The 18,170-nt window shown below is 36.0% G+C and overlaps 1 protein-coding gene across 26 annotated transcripts in view; it reads right to left on the bottom strand.

The window, feature by feature from the left end:
* Positions 1 to 443: 443 nt before the first annotated feature.
* Positions 444 to 18,170, bottom strand: part of PLEKHA1 (pleckstrin homology domain containing A1) — a 57,891-nt gene continuing 40,164 nt past the window's right edge. For 7 of the 26 annotated variants that reach the window (XM_055351976.2, XM_063710551.1, XM_055351977.2 and 4 more), the window contains 8 exons: positions 16,796 to 16,939; positions 14,831 to 14,899; positions 8,543 to 8,607; positions 7,847 to 7,910; positions 5,780 to 5,869; positions 4,657 to 4,721; positions 4,457 to 4,527; positions 444 to 3,173 (listed from right to left, as the gene is read on the bottom strand). In XM_055351976.2, coding sequence (XP_055207951.1) covers positions 2,959 to 3,173; positions 4,457 to 4,527; positions 4,657 to 4,721; positions 5,780 to 5,869; positions 7,847 to 7,910; positions 8,543 to 8,607; positions 14,831 to 14,899; positions 16,796 to 16,939 — 783 coding nt within the window. In that variant the 3' untranslated portion in view covers positions 444 to 2,958. Of the gene's footprint in view, positions 3,174 to 4,382; positions 4,528 to 4,635; positions 4,722 to 5,779; positions 5,870 to 7,846; positions 7,911 to 8,542; positions 8,608 to 14,830; positions 14,900 to 16,795; positions 16,940 to 18,170 lie in introns of those variants that run through there. The other 19 variants (XM_004050212.5, XM_055351982.2, XM_055351980.2 and 16 more) reach the window with 7 other exon arrangements.

Genomic DNA, 18,170 nt, shown 5'->3' with positions numbered 1-18,170 from the left:
ACCAATAGGGAACGTTTGCAAGGAGCAGCCTCTAACACCCGACATAGTTTTTTGAGTGCATCTCAACTGCCCACCCGGAGATTAAGATGCCCTCTGCTTTCCACCTTACATCATGCCATCTAAATAATCATGGAGCACTGTAAGCAGCCCAGATGATGCACACGATGCTCTGATTCTGCTTTTGAGAACATGTTTTTTAATTAAAAAAAATAAGCAAGTTCTTTCCCCTACCAAAAAAAATCATTTTTCCTTCTATAATTTCACATGCAGGGATGCATTAAGAATTCACAGATCTGAAGTTTCTTATTCTTGCAAAAATGACCAAATAATTACTCTGTCCTTAAATATGTAAACTGAAGTCAATTAACCAAACACATCCCTAATCATTGTATTTACTTCTTCACACAAGGGCTGAACCAAACAAAATAAGAAATAAGTCAGAATAAACTCTGTGCAGTTTATTCTCAAGTCATTACAGTGTTCAACCAGTTTGACATATAAAGATAACACACTTTAACAGTAAATGTTGGGAGGCACACATATATTCCCATTCTGAAAGAAGACATGTTATATATACAGAAAAAAATGCAGCAAATATTAAGGTATTCAAAGTAACTTTTTTGAACTCAGATGTGACATATTTACAAGAAAAGTGTGTACGTTTTAAAATAATTAAATAATTTCCATAGACTTATAAAAGAACTGAGATAAATATTAGGAGACCCTGACAATCACCAGAACATTTTCCTATGCTATCGAACAAGGATAGTTCTATTTTAAAATGTCCCAAAACAGAGCTAATATTTTGCCACCATGAAATATATCAAATTGCAAATACTAAAGTGAACATGCAATGTGGAAGCTGTACCAAAATTAAACAGCATTAGGTTCTTAAATATTGCAAAGTGTCTATTTAAGATTTCTCGGGTGTGTTCATGAAAAAGGAACTTTCAAAAAAGCCATTAAAATGAATATATCAGCAGAAAAAGTGATAACTCATTAAAATCTCTTTATTCTATCACTTTCAAATGTAGCTGCAAAAGAGAAAAAATCTTAATATAACTTTAAAAAAATATTAGCTTATGAATAAAAAAGTTGAGTGGTGCATTCTTTATGCATACAGATTTTTAAACTGATATTGTATAATTCTAATACATCTTAACCTCTGGACCGCACTGCTGTAGTAGGAAATTTTTCTCTGTCTCAGACAAGAAGTCATCTAAGAAAATGAAAACGAGAAATTTTCAATGATATGCATGAATTCAAAACAAAACAGTACTGTAAAATGGCAAAATATAAAAATAGCAGCATGTGAAATTCAAGACTGTTTTCTTAAAGCAAATGTTTAAGACTGAACCTCAAAAACGGTACTTATGGGCCGGGCATGGTGGCTCACGCCTGTAATCCCAGCACTTTGGGAGGCTGAGATGGGTGGATCACCTGAAGTCAGGAGTTCGAGACGAGCCTGGCCAACATGGTGAAACCCCATCTCTACTAAAATATAAAAATTAGCCAGGTGTGGTGGCATGCACCTGTAATCCTAGCTACTCGGGAAGCTGAGGCAGCAGAACTGTTTGAACCCAGGAGGTGGAGGTTGTAGTGAGCTGAGATCACGCCACTGCACTCCAGCCTGAGCAACAGAGTGAGAGCCCGTCTCCAAAAAAAAAAAAGCAGTACTTACTCAAACTGGTCTATAATTCAACGTCGGAAACTAAAGATTCTTTAGAGAGGTGCTTATATCTATATCCCTATGATTAAATGTATTCTCAAATTTGTTTTTTAAAACATATATATTGCACAGGTAGTAGAATACCAGCATTCTGGTATCTCTAACATAAAATCCTATCTTAACACATTCAACTATTCTACTGAAAATTAATTTTATCCCAATGTTTAAAATCAGTCATGTAGGACTTTTAAGCACATTAATCTCGAAACATTACTAAACAAGATGAAAAAACACAGGCACTTGAATATAGGCTATTAGTGACAAAAAGTAGAGGTCACAACAATTTCATGACTAAGGGCAGTTATGTCTTTACATATAAACTTGAGGTCTTTCACCAATCCAAATATAGAAATAACAACTATTTACAAAACTTGGATAAGAAAATCAGATCTCCCAAAAATTTCCTACCAAATAATTTTTGCAGAATAAAGCAGTGACTGCTCCAAGGCCTGATGAAGCTTTTTCAAACAAATGTCTAAGACAGAGTTGTTTCAATTCTACTTTTCTTCTTTTCTCTATGCCGGTATAACCCACAACCCTTACTGTTGGTCTATTAATATCCTCTATGCAAAATAAGTCACCTCAAGATTCAGGGCATCAAAAATGGTTATAATTTCAAAATAGTCCACATTTTAGTATAAATTTTACAGCACCACAGACATCATGAGTTTAGGTATCTTGGTCTGGCAATATTTCATGTGGTAATATCAACCAACAAGAATGTGTAAATATTGAACCTTTAATAGGAAGTCATTGTAGCATTTTTTAAATGACCAAAGTTATTAATAAGCATTTTTAATGTTTTAAGTTGTTAAACATTTAAACTGTCAAAATCACTAAGAAAAAAATATTACACATATATTGTTACCACCCGAATGAGAACACACAATGCTTCAGACAGATGATACTGAGATATTTTGGGTTTTTCCTTTTTCTTTCTTTTTTAAAGAAATTATATTTAGTTTGGCCACTCCCTAGATTCTTGGTTTACCAGCTTATAAAGAGTACACCTAAGAGGCAGTATAATATACGCACTAAAAACCATTTCCCCCTTTATCATCTTTGGCTAGAAGCCTCATGAAAGGAAACTGAGGACGGCAGAGGCAGGCAGGCTCCGTGCGCTTCTGCCTCACACGTCACTGACCGGAAGGCTCGCATCGTCCAAGTCTACTAGGTCACAATCTTTTTCCTGAGGGCCATTTTTACTTTGAGGTCTTAACAGAGCTTGTTCAGTCACTTTGGAAGCTGGTTCTCTTGGAGAGACAGTCTGGACCTTGAAGTTCCCTGGCTTGACCTTGGCAAGAGACTCGTAAAATCCTCGCTTCTCCATGGTAAAGGTTGAGACCAAAGAGTTGCTGCGAGAGGCTGTGGAATGTGAGGTGGCGGCGGCTGCGTTGGTAGGACGGAAAGCGTGTTTGGATTCTGAAGGACCGGGGGGATGCTCCTGCAAAAAGGAGTGGCAGTCAGACACAGTCAGTCACTCATGACCAGGTTAGTAACTCAGTGTGAGACTTGATTCTCTGAAAAACAAATAAAACACACACACACACACACACACACAGACACACACACACACAAAGGCAGCAGCAGAAGCCATGCAGCATAAATGTGCAAGTTCTTTCCCAAAGCAACGCGTTTTTAGAGGTGAGTTTAAAGCAATGATAGCCAAAAACCATTTCCACTAGGAAACCAGTTCCGTCACCAAAGCCGAATTTGGCAGCCTATGACACTTTGAAGATTCAGCCAACCTAAACTGAAATACAGTGTTCCAGCTGCAACTGAACTGTGTTTAAAAGAGAACCTCCCAGCTGTATCATTTTATTTAAGAGTATATTCTCAGTCAACACTAGGAATTATCCCACATATTTTAGAATGAAAAAAATTAAAACATAGACTATAACAATGAAAGGCCATATTTCTTTAATAAGCACGAATCATCTTTCAAACATTATTCTGCTGATAAGACTTAGTTTTTACTTCCCTGAATTTCACTGCAACCAATAATAGCACAGTCTTTTCATTTTTTACTTAATTTTAGTTCTGAATATGTCATATATTCATATGGCTTAATATTTTAAAGGTAACAAAGGGTACACATTTATCACATTTTAAACTGTGGTGAAATAATTAGTAGCTGAGAATGTTAATTTCTATATGCTTCTAACTAGATCAAATCTGAAAATATCCTTAAATATGACCATTCTAAATACATTGCTATATACTAGTATATTATATTCATTTATGATACCAGTGGCTTTGAAATCAAAGTGCTACAAATTACCAAAACACTACAGAGTCCTATTAGATGGCTAAATTTCAGAGATTTTTAAATGCCATGCAAACTATAGTAATGTACAGTTTATCCAATGCATATGCATGCATTAGTTTGCATATATTATTAGAACAATGGTGCATTTCATAAGTATTGTATCTTAAAAATTTTTAAATACATAAAATATAAAATTGACACTCTTGCAGCAGTTGAGTATATTAATTTTTATATGTTAATGTCTCTTTCTGTTAGTAAAGTTGTATGTTTTATTTTTTATTTTTAAATACACATATCCAACCTGACGACTACAGTGAAACAGTTTGCGTTAGTATTGACAAAATCAGTTATGATAACTGCAAAAGGCAGTTTGGTTAACTCAACTTTCTATGATCAGTTGTAAGTGGTAAGTCTGGGCCCTCCACTAAGAAGGCACGTTTGCGTGAGAGCCCACATACGTGCTGCATTCACCAGCTCTTGATGTATACCTCTGTATACAAGGGTTCGACAGCCTTCTGGCCTGCCGCATCTGGAACACAGTGCAAAGCTAAGATTAGAGTTAACCTATACTGGGTAGAGGGAGGAAAAGAGAAAGTTGTGCTGACAGTCATAGCTAGATAGTCCAATTTGCCCCCACCACAAAGCACAAAACACAAACATCCTTCTCCAACTTTTCCTCTTCCCAACAGACATTGTTTTTGCAGAGAGTCTCATACTTGACTGCTGAAAAAGTCACATAAAATACAGGCAGTTACAAAATGAACATCTATGAAAGTGACTTCTTAGATATTTCAAAAAGGATATAAAGAGAGAATGACTTAACAACTAAGAAATCAGAAACATTGATTTCTATTTATTTATCTGTAGTTATCACTACAAGAAAACTAATAAAAGGCAGTATTATAATACTATCAGAAAAAAATATTAAAAGTGTAAGTAACTAGCATATATATCACAGTAAATCTAGATAATAAAGGCTATCATGCTACATATGAGACTACTTTCCGCAGATGGCAGTGTTACATTTTAAGATACTTTAAATTTTCAGACCTGAGATCAGTGGCCAAAGTATTCCAAATGCAAATCTAATTCTTATGTACTTGAACACAAGAAAAATCTTTTAAAAAAATATTTCTGAGCAGAATGTTTAGTTGTATTTCAATTTTATTATCATACTACCACAAAGATAATTATGGTAGTTTTCAGAAGCAGGCTGTTAAAGCAGGTTTTAAAATGAGAATTAAAACATGAAATGGAAACACTGGGAGCACTGAACTGCATTTAAGGCCCCAGCTGCTCAGTGATCTTATGGCATGGTTAAGCCAAAGGTAAAAAACAAAACAAAACCAAAAAACCTGAACTGAAATCAGAGGAAGTAAAGAGGAAATTGAGACGTTCACAAAACTGTGTAACGCTACAACTAAAAGTCTTACATGATCCTGATCACACACCATACTAAGAATCTGTCAGATTATGCCAAATCTAGAGCTACTGACAAGTAAGAACTCCTAAAACAAAGCAAGGAAATGTTTATTCTTTAGTTGCCCTACTTGCGCATTTAACACAATACAATGCACAGAAAGTTATGTATACATAATACTACAAGGAAGCATTAAATTAGAAATGCATTATTTTTTGCAAGTCCAATTGGTATAAAAGTCAACATGCAAATAAATCTCAATAAAGAAAGAAACCGGATGGATTGGGAGAGAGCAAGCAAAACAATTTGATAGGATGGGGGAGACGCAAGGGAGTATCACCCCAGAGAGCAGGAAACCTACAGAAGATGCAGATCTGCCGGGACCCCGCTGTGCTACAATGGCGCCAGAGACTGCTTTAATCCAACTGTGCATCTCTTCAGGGCTATCAGCCTAAAGGAAAAAAGAACTCATTCAAACAATTTTTTCTCAAAATCACCTACTTCTATAAAGCCAATGTATTTATTTTGATAACTTAAAATACTGTCATCAACAAAATCACTCTAAGGCAACTGTTTCCAAAAAACTTAGAAATCATTTTTTTAAAGCCAGGTTTTGCTAGGTCTTAACTACACAGAGACATAAATTGAGCACTTCAATGTCAAGATCAGACCCATCAACAGGCGTCAACAATGAATACCTCCAGAGAGAAAACAAGGAGAGGAGGAAGTCCAAGAAAACCCCTTCTTATTTCACTCTACCTACTGCTACACTGTCTGAATCTGCTACAAGAATATTTATGTAGTTGTGTAATTTTTTAAAATTCTGACATTCTTTTACATATTTTTCTGGAAATAATTTCTAGTAGTACCCTAAATCCTACAATAAGTATTGACAGATAGGTCTGGCTTTCAATGTGAATTTTAAACCTTACTATGCAATTAATCCAATTAAATAAGGCCCCAATCGGGGTGCAGAGATACTGCCTCTTGTTTCTAGATTCTGGAATCCCTTACACTTCTAGAAATATGAAAAAGTTTAAAATGCAGGATATTTTTGAATAAGTAATATTAACAAAGACTAAAAAAAAAAAAAACTACAAGTAGCCAAAGGTAGAGTATACTTCATTCATTTACTAATGGAAATACAATTCTAGAAATCAATTTGACAAAATAGAAAGGGTCATGCTCTGATAGTTAATCTCGATCTAGAAACTTACCCTAAAGAAATCAGGCAAAGTAATGCACAAAGATGTTTTTCATCATATCATTTATTACAGTAAATGTACAAAAACTATGCACATGAACAGAGTAATACAGACACAATACAGCAACAGAGTAATACAGACACAATTTACTGGTGGAACATCAATGGAGTATGGTGCAGTTCTAAAAGGTTTTCAGATAATTTTTAATGACATGGGAAAAAAATAACAATATATGAAACAAATAGGATATAACACTATATTTAGTATGACCCCACCTATTATAAAAATATATACCTTAAGAAAGGGAGCAAAATCATAAGAATGGTTGCCTCAATGTGGGACTGAATGTTTTATAAACCACATTTTTCTGAAATCTTTCTATATTTTCCAGGTTTTCTGGAATAAGCATATTTAACTTCAATAAAACAAAAACAAATCATCCCTTTTTGATTTTTTTTTTTTTTTTTTTTTGAGACAGGGTCTCTGTCACCCAGGCTGCAGTGCAGTAACACGATCTCAGCTCACTGTAACCACCTCCTGGGTTCAAGTGATTCTCGTGCCTCAGCCTCCCAGGTTGCTAGGATTACAAGCCTGCACCACCACGGCTGGCTAATGTTTGTATTTTTAGTAGAGATGGGGTTTTGCCATGTTGCCCAGGCTGGTCTCAAACTCCTGGACTCAAGCGATGTGCCTGCCTTGGCCTCCCAAAGTGATGGGATTACAGGTGTGAGCCACCACAGCCGGCCCAAATCTTTTTTTAAAATTTTCCATTTAAATAATTCAATGAGGAATGCAAAAAGTACAATTTAAACTTAAATACAGGATGCCTACTATTAGTGAAACTATATAAATCTACTGTCTACTTTTACTATGGGTTTTTTTAATACGGTTACCAAAAAATGATATAATAGAAAAATCAAAATTCTAAAATATGTGCAAAAATAATCCAACTTGAAAGTACACACTTAACATCTAAATTAAAAGCATTTCCCTTTCTCTAAATACTTAGTTCTAGTTCACTAATTCATAACAAATACTCCCACTTCCTGAACATATAACCCCACCAATAACTCTATATATAGCACCCTTTTATTAAGCTGGTGAATTACAGTTGTCATATTTTTTTAACCTCAAGTGCAACAAGCTTATTTATGTTTATTTCACCTCTAAAATTATTAATTTCTTTTTAGGAGGATCTATTAATTGCCAAATAAGTATCTTACCTGCACATAGAAAGTTCGAGACGTTGTTACAATTTCAAAGAGGTTGTCCCTCATCATTATGTCGCTGTATGAAAAAAAAAATCCAATTATACTTAAATAGCAGTTGTTTGAGTTTCTCTTTCATTTGTTTACCAAGTACCCAGTATGCGTCAATAAATAATGAGGTAAAGCACAGATTTAACAAACCCAAATTATCTTTTCCCATTTATTTTAATGTAAGATTTTACATATTTCATGTAGTTTTACTTTTAGAAAAAGTTCACAAAGCAACTTTAAAGTTCAGAGTTTTTAGTAATCAGTTTGGTGAAACACTGCCACAGCTAACACATTTTCTTGTGAAGCTCTATTCTACTGCATCTTTTAAACACTTAATACATCAATTTGTCAAATCTGATGGCCTAACCATAAGTTGTTCACATTAAATTTATTCCTTTCCATTAGTAAGCTGTTTCTGTATTTTTAGTTTTCAAAGAAACAAATAAAGGATTCTTTCCTAATTTTTAGTTTTCAAATGAACAAAGTAGTTCAATACTTTATTCTGAGGGTTTTGAAAATTCTAGTGTATCTCAACTATAGAGAGTTAAAAATAACTACAATTAATATGGAAAAATGTAATCTGTAAGTACATTACTCAAACTAAGGCACTATTCTGTGTTTATAACTTGTGCCAGGCATCAAGTCAGAGCGGTTCCTCACCTTTGCTTACATTCCTGGACTTTATGAACCTCTTTAAGTGGTATTACGCGAAGAGGTTCCTTTTCCTGGCAAAAAAAAAAAAAAAAGAAACAGTTACATGATGTTTATTCTTAAAATCCTTTCAAAGGTTAGCTGTCTTATTTGGAGACCCATGTGAAAATCACACTTCTTTTCTGAAGCACATCTCAGAAATAAATCTACCTTCTTAAACCATCCAGCATCTGAATAGCTCAAACACTATAACCTTATATACACTGTTGTTTGAAACAAGAAAAACTGCATACGGCCCATATTCACATTATTTCTGGCCTTAAGGGCAGTGTAGCTAATTAAAAGCTATTAGCCATCAGACTTTCCCCGACGGACCCACGTACCAGTATGCACAGCACCTCCTTTTCTGGAATGTCACTTTGATATACAAGGCAGCAGAGCAAGTGCACATCCTGCTTCTTTGACTTAAATTTGTGATTTTACAAATATCACTTTTATATAAATACAAAATTGAATGTTTACTAAGTGCTGAGACATCTGCTAGCTTTTAAATGTTTTATCTCACACTTTCCCCAACCCTACAACACATGTACTACTATTCATGTGCTGAAACTGCAGATCAGACATGTTAAGTATCTCACCCAAGGTTACAAAGTAGATATAAGATACAAATATAAAACTGGTTCCTAATAGCATATTTCTAGTATACATTCCATAAAATACAATATACATATTTCATTGAATATGACAGCGTGAGATTAAGACATACCATTACTTTATGTAGCACCAAAAATAAAACTAAACCATGACAGAGTGTTGTTGTGTTTTTTTGTTTTTTTTTTTTTTGAGATGGAGTTTCGCTCTTGTTGCCCAGGCTAGAGTGCAATGGTGCGATCTTGGCTCACTGCAACCTCCGCCTCCTGGGTTCAAGGGGATTCTCCTGCCTCAGCCTCCCAAGTAGCTGAAATTACAGGCGCCTGCCACCACGCCCAGCTAATTTTTGTACTTTTAGTAGAGATGGGGTTTTACCATGTTGGCTAGGCTGGTCTCAAACTCCTGACCTCTAGTGATCTGCCCACCTTGGCCTCCCAAAATGCTAGGATTACAGGCATGAGCCACCGCGCCCAGCTGGGAGTGCTTTCAAAAAAAAAAAAAAAAAATCATAGATCTTTTTTAAAAAGTTTTGCAAAATAGTTTAATTTTGAAATAATTTCACACTTAATAAGAGACTGAGAAAAACAGTACAAAGAATTTCTGCATAACCTACACCTTGTATTCTAAACTGTTGATATTTTACATTTGCTTTATCATTATCTGTTTATGTTTATATATGTGTGTGAGAGAGTATATGTATATATATAGATTCCTGAAATGCTTGAAGGTTAAGTTGTAAATATGATGTACCTTTACTAAATGCTTCAGTGTGTATTTCCTAAAACATGGATGTGCTCTTGCATAACCACAGTGCAATTATGAAAACTGGAAACTCAACACTGATGCAATACTATAATCTACAGACCATCTCCAGATTTCATTAATTGCCCTACCTGTATTCTTTACAGCACAAAAACCATTTTCTGATCCAGAGTTAAATCCAGGATCATACCATGTATGTAGCTGTCATGTCGCCTTTAACTGTGGAATAGTTCTTCATTCGTTTTTCAGAGTTTAAAGAAGTGCAGGCCAGTTATTTTTGTAGAACACCTCCCAGTCTGGGTTTGCCTGTTATTCGTGCTGAGATTCAGTTTATACACTTTTGACAGGAAGCCACAGACATGACACTGTTCTTCTCAGTGGACCACTATTAGGAGGTACACACCCGATGGTGGCTTGTCCTGTCACTGGTGTGTTAACCCTGATCTGTTGCTTAAGGTCATGTTTGCCAGTAACTGTAAAATTACTTTTTCCCTTTGTCACTGTTAAGTATCTTGTGGGGAGATACCTGGAACCTATAGTAATACCAGGTTTCCCATCATAATTTTGCAACTAGTTTTATCAAACCCTGAAAACTCCTGCCTGAAACCATTACTAGTGGCTGCCAAATGGTGATTTTTCTAACCCCATCAATCCATCTACATATATTAAATAGAATTTTACTCTAAGGAAATATTTTTCCTTCTCCATTTATTTATTTATGACTCATTTTTATTCTATGGGTTATATTTCATTACTATCATTACTTATTTTGTTGTTTAAATTGTCTGCATTTTAGTCAGCTCCTTCAAGGTAATTTCTGTGTCCTTTTGACATGTTCCATTCATTCTCTGAGCCACTTCCTTATCCTCTGGCACAACTTCACTTTCTGAGCTCAGCTTGTACTTTATCTGCCCCAGCTCTGAAATCAGTCACATCACCAAGGGTTCCTGATTCCTTTTGTTTACCGAATGGTATTTACAGTTGCTTTTGGGCAGGGTGGGTGGGGATTTGCCAATCTCTTAACTCAGCCACAACCTTCTCATGACAGATGAGAATATTTCGTTGCAGTTTTAATTTGCATTTCTCTAATTATCAGTGATGCTGAATTTTTTTTAATATTTTAAGACCTATTTTAATTTTTAAATGAATTGCCTATTCATGTCTTTTGTTCATTTGCCTACCAGGTATTTTCCCCTCCATTTTCTCTTTTTTTAATCTTTGAAACAAACACGAATTTATACAAGGATTGAAAATACAGCATAAAGAACTGATTTTCCTGAACCATTTCAGAGTGAGTTGCTGACCTGACCCACACTACCCCTGAATACTTTTCCTACATTCTCTTACATAATCACAATACAATCATCAGAATCAGAAAACTGTGCCCAAAATGTCTTTTATTAGAGCAAAAGAATTCAGTTCAGAAGCACGAATACCATCTGCTTGTCAAATATTTTCTTTCCCTCAGTCTGGAACAGTTCCTCATTATTCCTTGACTTTCATAATCTTCACTCTATGAAGACTGCAAGGTAGTTATTTTGTAGAATGTCCCTCATTTGGGTGTGCCTCATGATGGGATTCTGATTACATACCTTGGGCAGGGATTTCACAGAAGTGATGCTGTCTTCGTCTTCCACTACCCTGTCAGGTGATTTCAATTTACCTCATTACCAATGACATTCACTTTAATCATCTGACCAACCTGAGTAAAGTAGTATCTGCCAGGTTTCCTCACTGTAATGTTATTCTTTTCCCCCTTGTACAATACTTCATACCTATTTTAGTAGACACGTACTTTGAAACTATGTAAATATTTCATTCCTCATCATACATACAGATATACATCCATTCACCAAAAAGTATTGTTTCTCTGACAAGATTTGGCTTCTGTTATCCTTAATATAGTTCTTGATTTTATCAATCAGTGTGTATGTGACCATTCTCCCATCTCTGCCACCACCCCTCCCCATGTGGATGCCCTTCTCTCCCTACTCCGCGTGGGGCTAACCCCCCAAGAGGACAGCCTCCTTGTCCTGCGTGGGCTCTGACACCCACACAAAGCTACACTGGTTCCTCTTGGATGCCTATGTTGCTTTGCCTCACCTAATAAATAGGAGTCTGAGTCGTTTCAGATTGATGGAAGGAAAAGAGAGCAAAGTAGGTGAGGAAAAATCCCCTCAGTTTTTAAGATTCCTTGTAAGTTTTATCTCTAATACATGTTGCAAATATTTTCACCAATTTTTCGGCTGTGCACTTAAGTCTTTTATACTTATTTTTAAAATTTTTAAATGATCTTTTAGAGATACACACTGAGATATTTACAGACGAAATGGGAGACATCTAGGATTTGCCTCAAAATATGAAGCAGGAAGTGGGTGGTGAAACAGAAGAAACAAGACGAGCTGAGCCATGTGTTAACAATTATGACATCTAGGTGATGGGTATATGCAGGTTCCATGTATTATTTCTATCTACTAAAAGGGTATGTTTACACTTTTCCATGATGAAAAGGTTTTATAAAAGAGCCCATTTACACTTTAAACATTTTTATCATATATTATTCTTGAGCATATATAAAAAAGAAAAATATAAACAAGATAAACTGGTTACAGTTTTTAAGATTTCACATTCAGATTCCAGATCTTCTGAATCACTTTTTGACTTGGAGCCACCAATGTCCATATTTTTCACTCCAAGCCATTCTTTGTGCCAAAAAGAGTGTTGGTGATGCAGTATTTACGAATGTTTCATGGTGTTCCTGAGATTTCCTCCCAGGCTGCCAGCACCCTTTTCTGCACAGGCTGATGCCGGTGTCTTCTGGATTTTACCCAAAGGTACTGTGCATATGGCAAGCAGTCAACTACAGCACAGCTGCAGCCTGGCTGCCCCTCATCCTTAGCAACTCTAAGACATACTGCTAAGATTTCAGAAATGTTAAAACTGGGGGAGGGGGAGCTGAAACAAGAACTATTACAGAAATACTAAGTTTTGAAAACCTGTATGCTGGGCATTATTCTGTGAAATTTGAGAGGAAGAACAAAGAACTACCATAGGCGATAAACTATACTACGTAAAATTAGGAAAACTTAAGTATAGTTATAATTACTGACCTTTAAAGGTTTTCAGCTTTATCTGCAATTTCTAAATACTAAAAATATTCCTAATTATTAAAACTACTGTTGATGATGGGGGCACATGTCAATTTCCCCACCAAAACTGAACTCCTGAAGGCCAGAGAACTTTGCTAATTATTCTCTTTTATTTTCAGTTCCCAGAACAGTGCACCAGGTTCATGGAGAGCTCAATGAATGTCTGCTGCATGAATGACTCTTCCCAGGAGTATTGGCTTTAAATAAAATCTATGAGACAACCTGCTAACCAAGCACAAGGATAGCCTCCTGAGACAACAAGGCAGGTACTTTCTGAACCAATAACTACTACTTCCAGTTGAGGCTCTTAAGCTTTGAGAAAGCCCCATACTAAAATGGCATTTCTTGCTATGCCATGCCATTTTTCATTCATTCAAAGACACTTATTGTCTATCAAGTGCCAGGCCCTGTGATCATAAAAGACTACAAGAGTCTTTACCCTTAAGAAGCTCATTTAATTTAGTTGCAAAGACAAGAATGCACGTGATTGCAAAACTCTGGGAAGAGCATTATGATACAAGTACGCATAGGGTACCACAGGGCATATAAAGAGAAGACACTTAACCCAGAGTCTAAAAGCTTCCCAGAAGAGCTGACTCCTGAGGTGAATCTTAAAATATTCCCTTCCTATACACTAGTGCTCTGCTGGCCAATACAGTGGCCATTGTGTGTAATGATGTAAATTTAAATTAATTAAAATGAAATTAAGTCAGTTCCTCAGTCACACTAGCCACATTTCCAGCACTCAACAGCTACATGTAGCTAGTGCCCTTGGACAATACAGATACGGCACATTTCCATTTGTGCAGAAAGTTCTAATGGACAATGCTGTTCTGGTGACTTCATTCAAACAAAGTATAAGTTCCCTTCTCAAAGGTCCCATACAAAAAGAAGACGTAGGACAGACATTTATACTACAGAATTGCATTCAATGTCTCCAATAAGCTATTTCAGGACTCAGATCACCCTACAATATTTTAAATAAGGATGCAACTCAAACAAGGTGAAGAGGGAATTTCAATTTCTGATTCTACCTTCAGGGAAGATAAAAACATCTTATGTGAAGTGATTTATGAGTCAATGTGAAATAGGTAAAGAAAATCTCAAGAGAAAGAAATACAGAGGGTTAAATATTGACTTTTACAGACAGAATTCTTTACACCACTTTCCTCACTGTAATGTTACTCTTTTTCCCCTTGTACAATACTTAATACCTATTTTAGTAGATAGGTACTTTGAAACTATGTAAATATCTCATTCCTCATCATACATATAGATATACATTCATTCACCAAAAAGTATTGTTTCTCTGAAAAGACTTGGCTTCTATTATCCTTAATATAGTTCCTGATTTTATCAATCAGTGTGTATGTGACCATTCTCCCATCTCTGCCACCACCCCTTCCCCATGTGGATGCCCTTCTCTCCCTACTCCACGTGGGGCTAACCCCCCAAGAGGACAGCCCCTTTAGAGGAAATTTATAGACTAGAGGATTCTGAGATCTTCGGATCTTTCAAGGTGGAATGCTGCTTTGAAGATAGGATCTTTTTACTTAAAAATGTATTTAAGAAAAATATCATTAACCAAAAGCATCACAACCAAATAAACTATATTTACCTCTAAAAACTAGACTTATTCTAAAACTAGAGAACAGTACAAGAAATTACATATAATCACTACATTGCAACACTTTTCAAACATTCTTATAGCAACATTTATGACGTAACATACCAGTTCAGATTTGAAGTAGCCTATTGTGTTTTCATCCAACTGAAAATATCTTCTCTTCCAGTTTTTCATCTACCAGAGATGAACACAGACATAAGACTTGTGTTTCTAAGAATGTCAAATGTTAGTCACCACTTAATTACCCTGATATGAACCCACAATCAGACATGCCAAGCAGTGAAAAATCTCATTACATCCCTTAGAGATGCGATAAATTAAACCTCATCCCTCTCTAGCTACCCAGGCTTTGAATTCCTAATTCAATTTCTGGTGCCTGGCTTTCATCTTTTATTGTATGATTTTATGTGTTTTTTTTTTTTTTTTTTTTTTGAGACAGAGTCTTGCTCTGTCACCCAGGCTGGAGTGCAATGGCGCGATCTCGGCTCACTGGCCTCTGCCTTCTGGGTTCAAGCAATTCTCCTGCATCAGCCTCTCGAGTAGCTGGGATTACAGGCTCCCATCACTATGCCCAGCTAATTTTTGTATTTTTAGTAGAGACAGGGTTTCACCATGTTAGTCAGGCTGGTCTCAAACTCCTGACCTCAGGTGATCCGCCCACCTTGGCCTCCCAAAGTGCTGGGATTACAGGCGTGAGCCACCATGCCTGGCCTATTTCATATTTTTAATGTTGAAACTTTTTTTTTTTTTTAAAAGCACTTCCCCTTCCTCCTACTCCTCGCCCCCGCTAACCCCATGTAAAAAGCAAACACAGGAAATGTTATTAAACCACATCAAGTTTCTCCATCTGTAAAAACGTATGAATTCTTCCACAAGTACTTTATACATAGTAGTAAAGCACTAAATATTTAATAAAGTAAACCTATTTTGTACAAATATTTTTTGTCAATAAAATAACAGTTTTTGCAGAAGCACTTAAATATCTCTGACTGGTATTTTGGACTTAAGAGTAAAACAAAAAGGAACCATCAGGCTATGATCCTCAGTTGTGTGTAAATTAGGGCTTTTAATCTACACACAACTGAGCATCACAGCCTGATGAGAATTCTGACTCTACCTGCAGACATTCTACAGTAGGAAACCCCTGCCCTCACCATCATTTTCCTCAGCCTAAAGCAGGTCAAACAGGTGAAAGGACATTCCCCTGGCTGCCCTAAAAAAATTAAGAGTTCCCAAAAAGTGATGAGAAGTCAAACAGAACCACCAAAATAATTTTAAGTATTTCTTTACTCACAGACTTAAAAAACATTTTCAAACTTCAAAGTTAATTTTCTCATGAAATTCTGAAGTTTAGTTCACATAGAAAGAATGGCTTAGATACTAAGGTATCTTGCAACCTTAGAAATACTGGTAAATTTACTTGCTCTTGCAAAAAATTCATCATGGAACTGATTATATGGGAATACCTGCGCTAACCCATAACAGCTTTTACTAAGTACCAGGTGCTGTGCAAAGGGAAACACACCTTTCTTATTTACATCTCTTAAAAAACAAAAACAAAACAAAACCCTAGATGGTAGGTTTTATATGATATTCCTTAAGACAGAAACTGAGCGCCTGAGAGGTTAAGTAAGTAGCCCAAGGTCAGAGAGCTTACCACGGAGGTCAGGCCAATGCCTAATCAAGGAAGAGAACTCCTAGGCACCACTCCTTCTCCTGCCCCTGGCCTGCCATCTCCCCACTACAGCTCTCTTTCCCTGACCCACTCCTGAGTGTGAGTAAAGATGAATAGAAACACTTTCTAAAACATTAAACTGTTAGGAAAGCTCATTTAAACTGAAAGTCAGTGGTAATGGGCATTAACTTTCCTGGCCCCCTGCAAACCAAGCAAATAACAGCATTGAATTATAAACAGAGAATATCCCCTATTTTATCTCCTGACTCTCCTCAGCATGCTGGTCTCTCACTTTGGGTCTTTCATAAAATAAAGCAAACAATTTCCATGTTAATTTGAGTTTGCTGGAACGTAATCCTTTTTCATTATTTCATGTATTTTGTTAAGCCACTCACCACTGCTCCTTGTTTTACACAATATCCAGCTTTGATAACCGCACTATCTTGAGGTGGTTTAGGAGTAAAGTAAGGAAGATGGCTTTGTGACCGTTTCAGATTATTTCTGTCAATACTTTCACCACATTCATTTACTTCTTCTTTCTAAAATGAAGCAAAATAAATTATTTTCTTGCTTGTTTAGCATACTTTTATTTCATATTATCCCAGTAGAAAATCTTAAAATCCACTTTAGATTAGTTAGAAACAGACTGTTGAAGAGTTTTCTAATTAATCTGAGATACTTACTCTTAATTTTCCTGTCACTGATTACAGCACAAATTTCCATTCCTCTTGTTTTGCACAAGTCCTGCCACCAGTGCTCTTTTTTGGGGAAGGAGTTAACTTTTTATTTTGAAATAATTATAAGGATTCACCAGAAGCTGCCCCAAAAAAGTACAACAGGTCCTATGTACCCTTTCACTAGTTTCCCCTCAAAGGGAAACGGCGTAACATTATCAAAAAACAAGAAATGGACATTGGCACAACCCACAAAATTTATTCGGATTCCACCAGTTTTACATACATTCGTCTATGTGTGTCTATACAGTTCTATGCAGTTTTATCACATGTGTAGATCTGTGTAACTACTACCACATTTAAGACCCAGAATTGGTCATCACCCCAAGGCTCCTTTGTGAACTTTAGAGTTCCTACCCCTAAATCCCCTGGCAACCACTAATCTGTTCTCCAAGACTATAATTTTGACATTTTGAAAATGTAATGTAAATGGAAGCATACAGAAGGTTATCTTTTGAGATTATCTTTTTTCACTCAGCATAATTCTCTAGAGATTCGTCCAGACTGTTCCTTGTATCTAGAGTTCATTCCTTTTTATTGCTATATTTCCATGGTATGGATGGATGACCAGTTGTTTAACTGTTCACCCATTAAAGGACATTTGAGTTGTTTCCCACTTTTAGCTATTAGGAAAAAAGCTGCTATCAACATTCATGCACAAGTTTTTATGTGAACGTAATTTTCCCCTTCTCTACGATAAACACCTAGTCCTGCAAATGCTGGGTTGTACAGTAATCACAAGCTTACTTTTATTATTAAAAAAACAAAACAAAACATAAACACTAAACTGTTTTTCAGAGTAGCTAATTTTCATTCCCACCAGCAACACCTGAGAGATTATGTTCCTCCTCAACCTTGGCAGCATTTGTGTTGTCACTTTTATTTCAGCCATTCTGATAGGTGTGCAGTGATCTTTTATTGTGCTCTTAATTTGTATTTTTTCCCTGCTAGCTAATGATGGTGAACATCTTTTCATGTGCTTACTTACCATCTGTTTATCTTTTATCTTTTGATGAAATATCTGTTCATAAATTTT

Source organism: Gorilla gorilla, chromosome 8 (genome assembly GCF_029281585.2).
Source record: "Gorilla gorilla gorilla isolate KB3781 chromosome 8, NHGRI_mGorGor1-v2.1_pri, whole genome shotgun sequence".
Taxonomy (NCBI): domain Eukaryota; kingdom Metazoa; phylum Chordata; class Mammalia; order Primates; family Hominidae; genus Gorilla; species Gorilla gorilla.
Note: the sequence above shows the minus strand (reverse complement) of the source record. Positions and strands in the feature narration are given on the sequence as shown.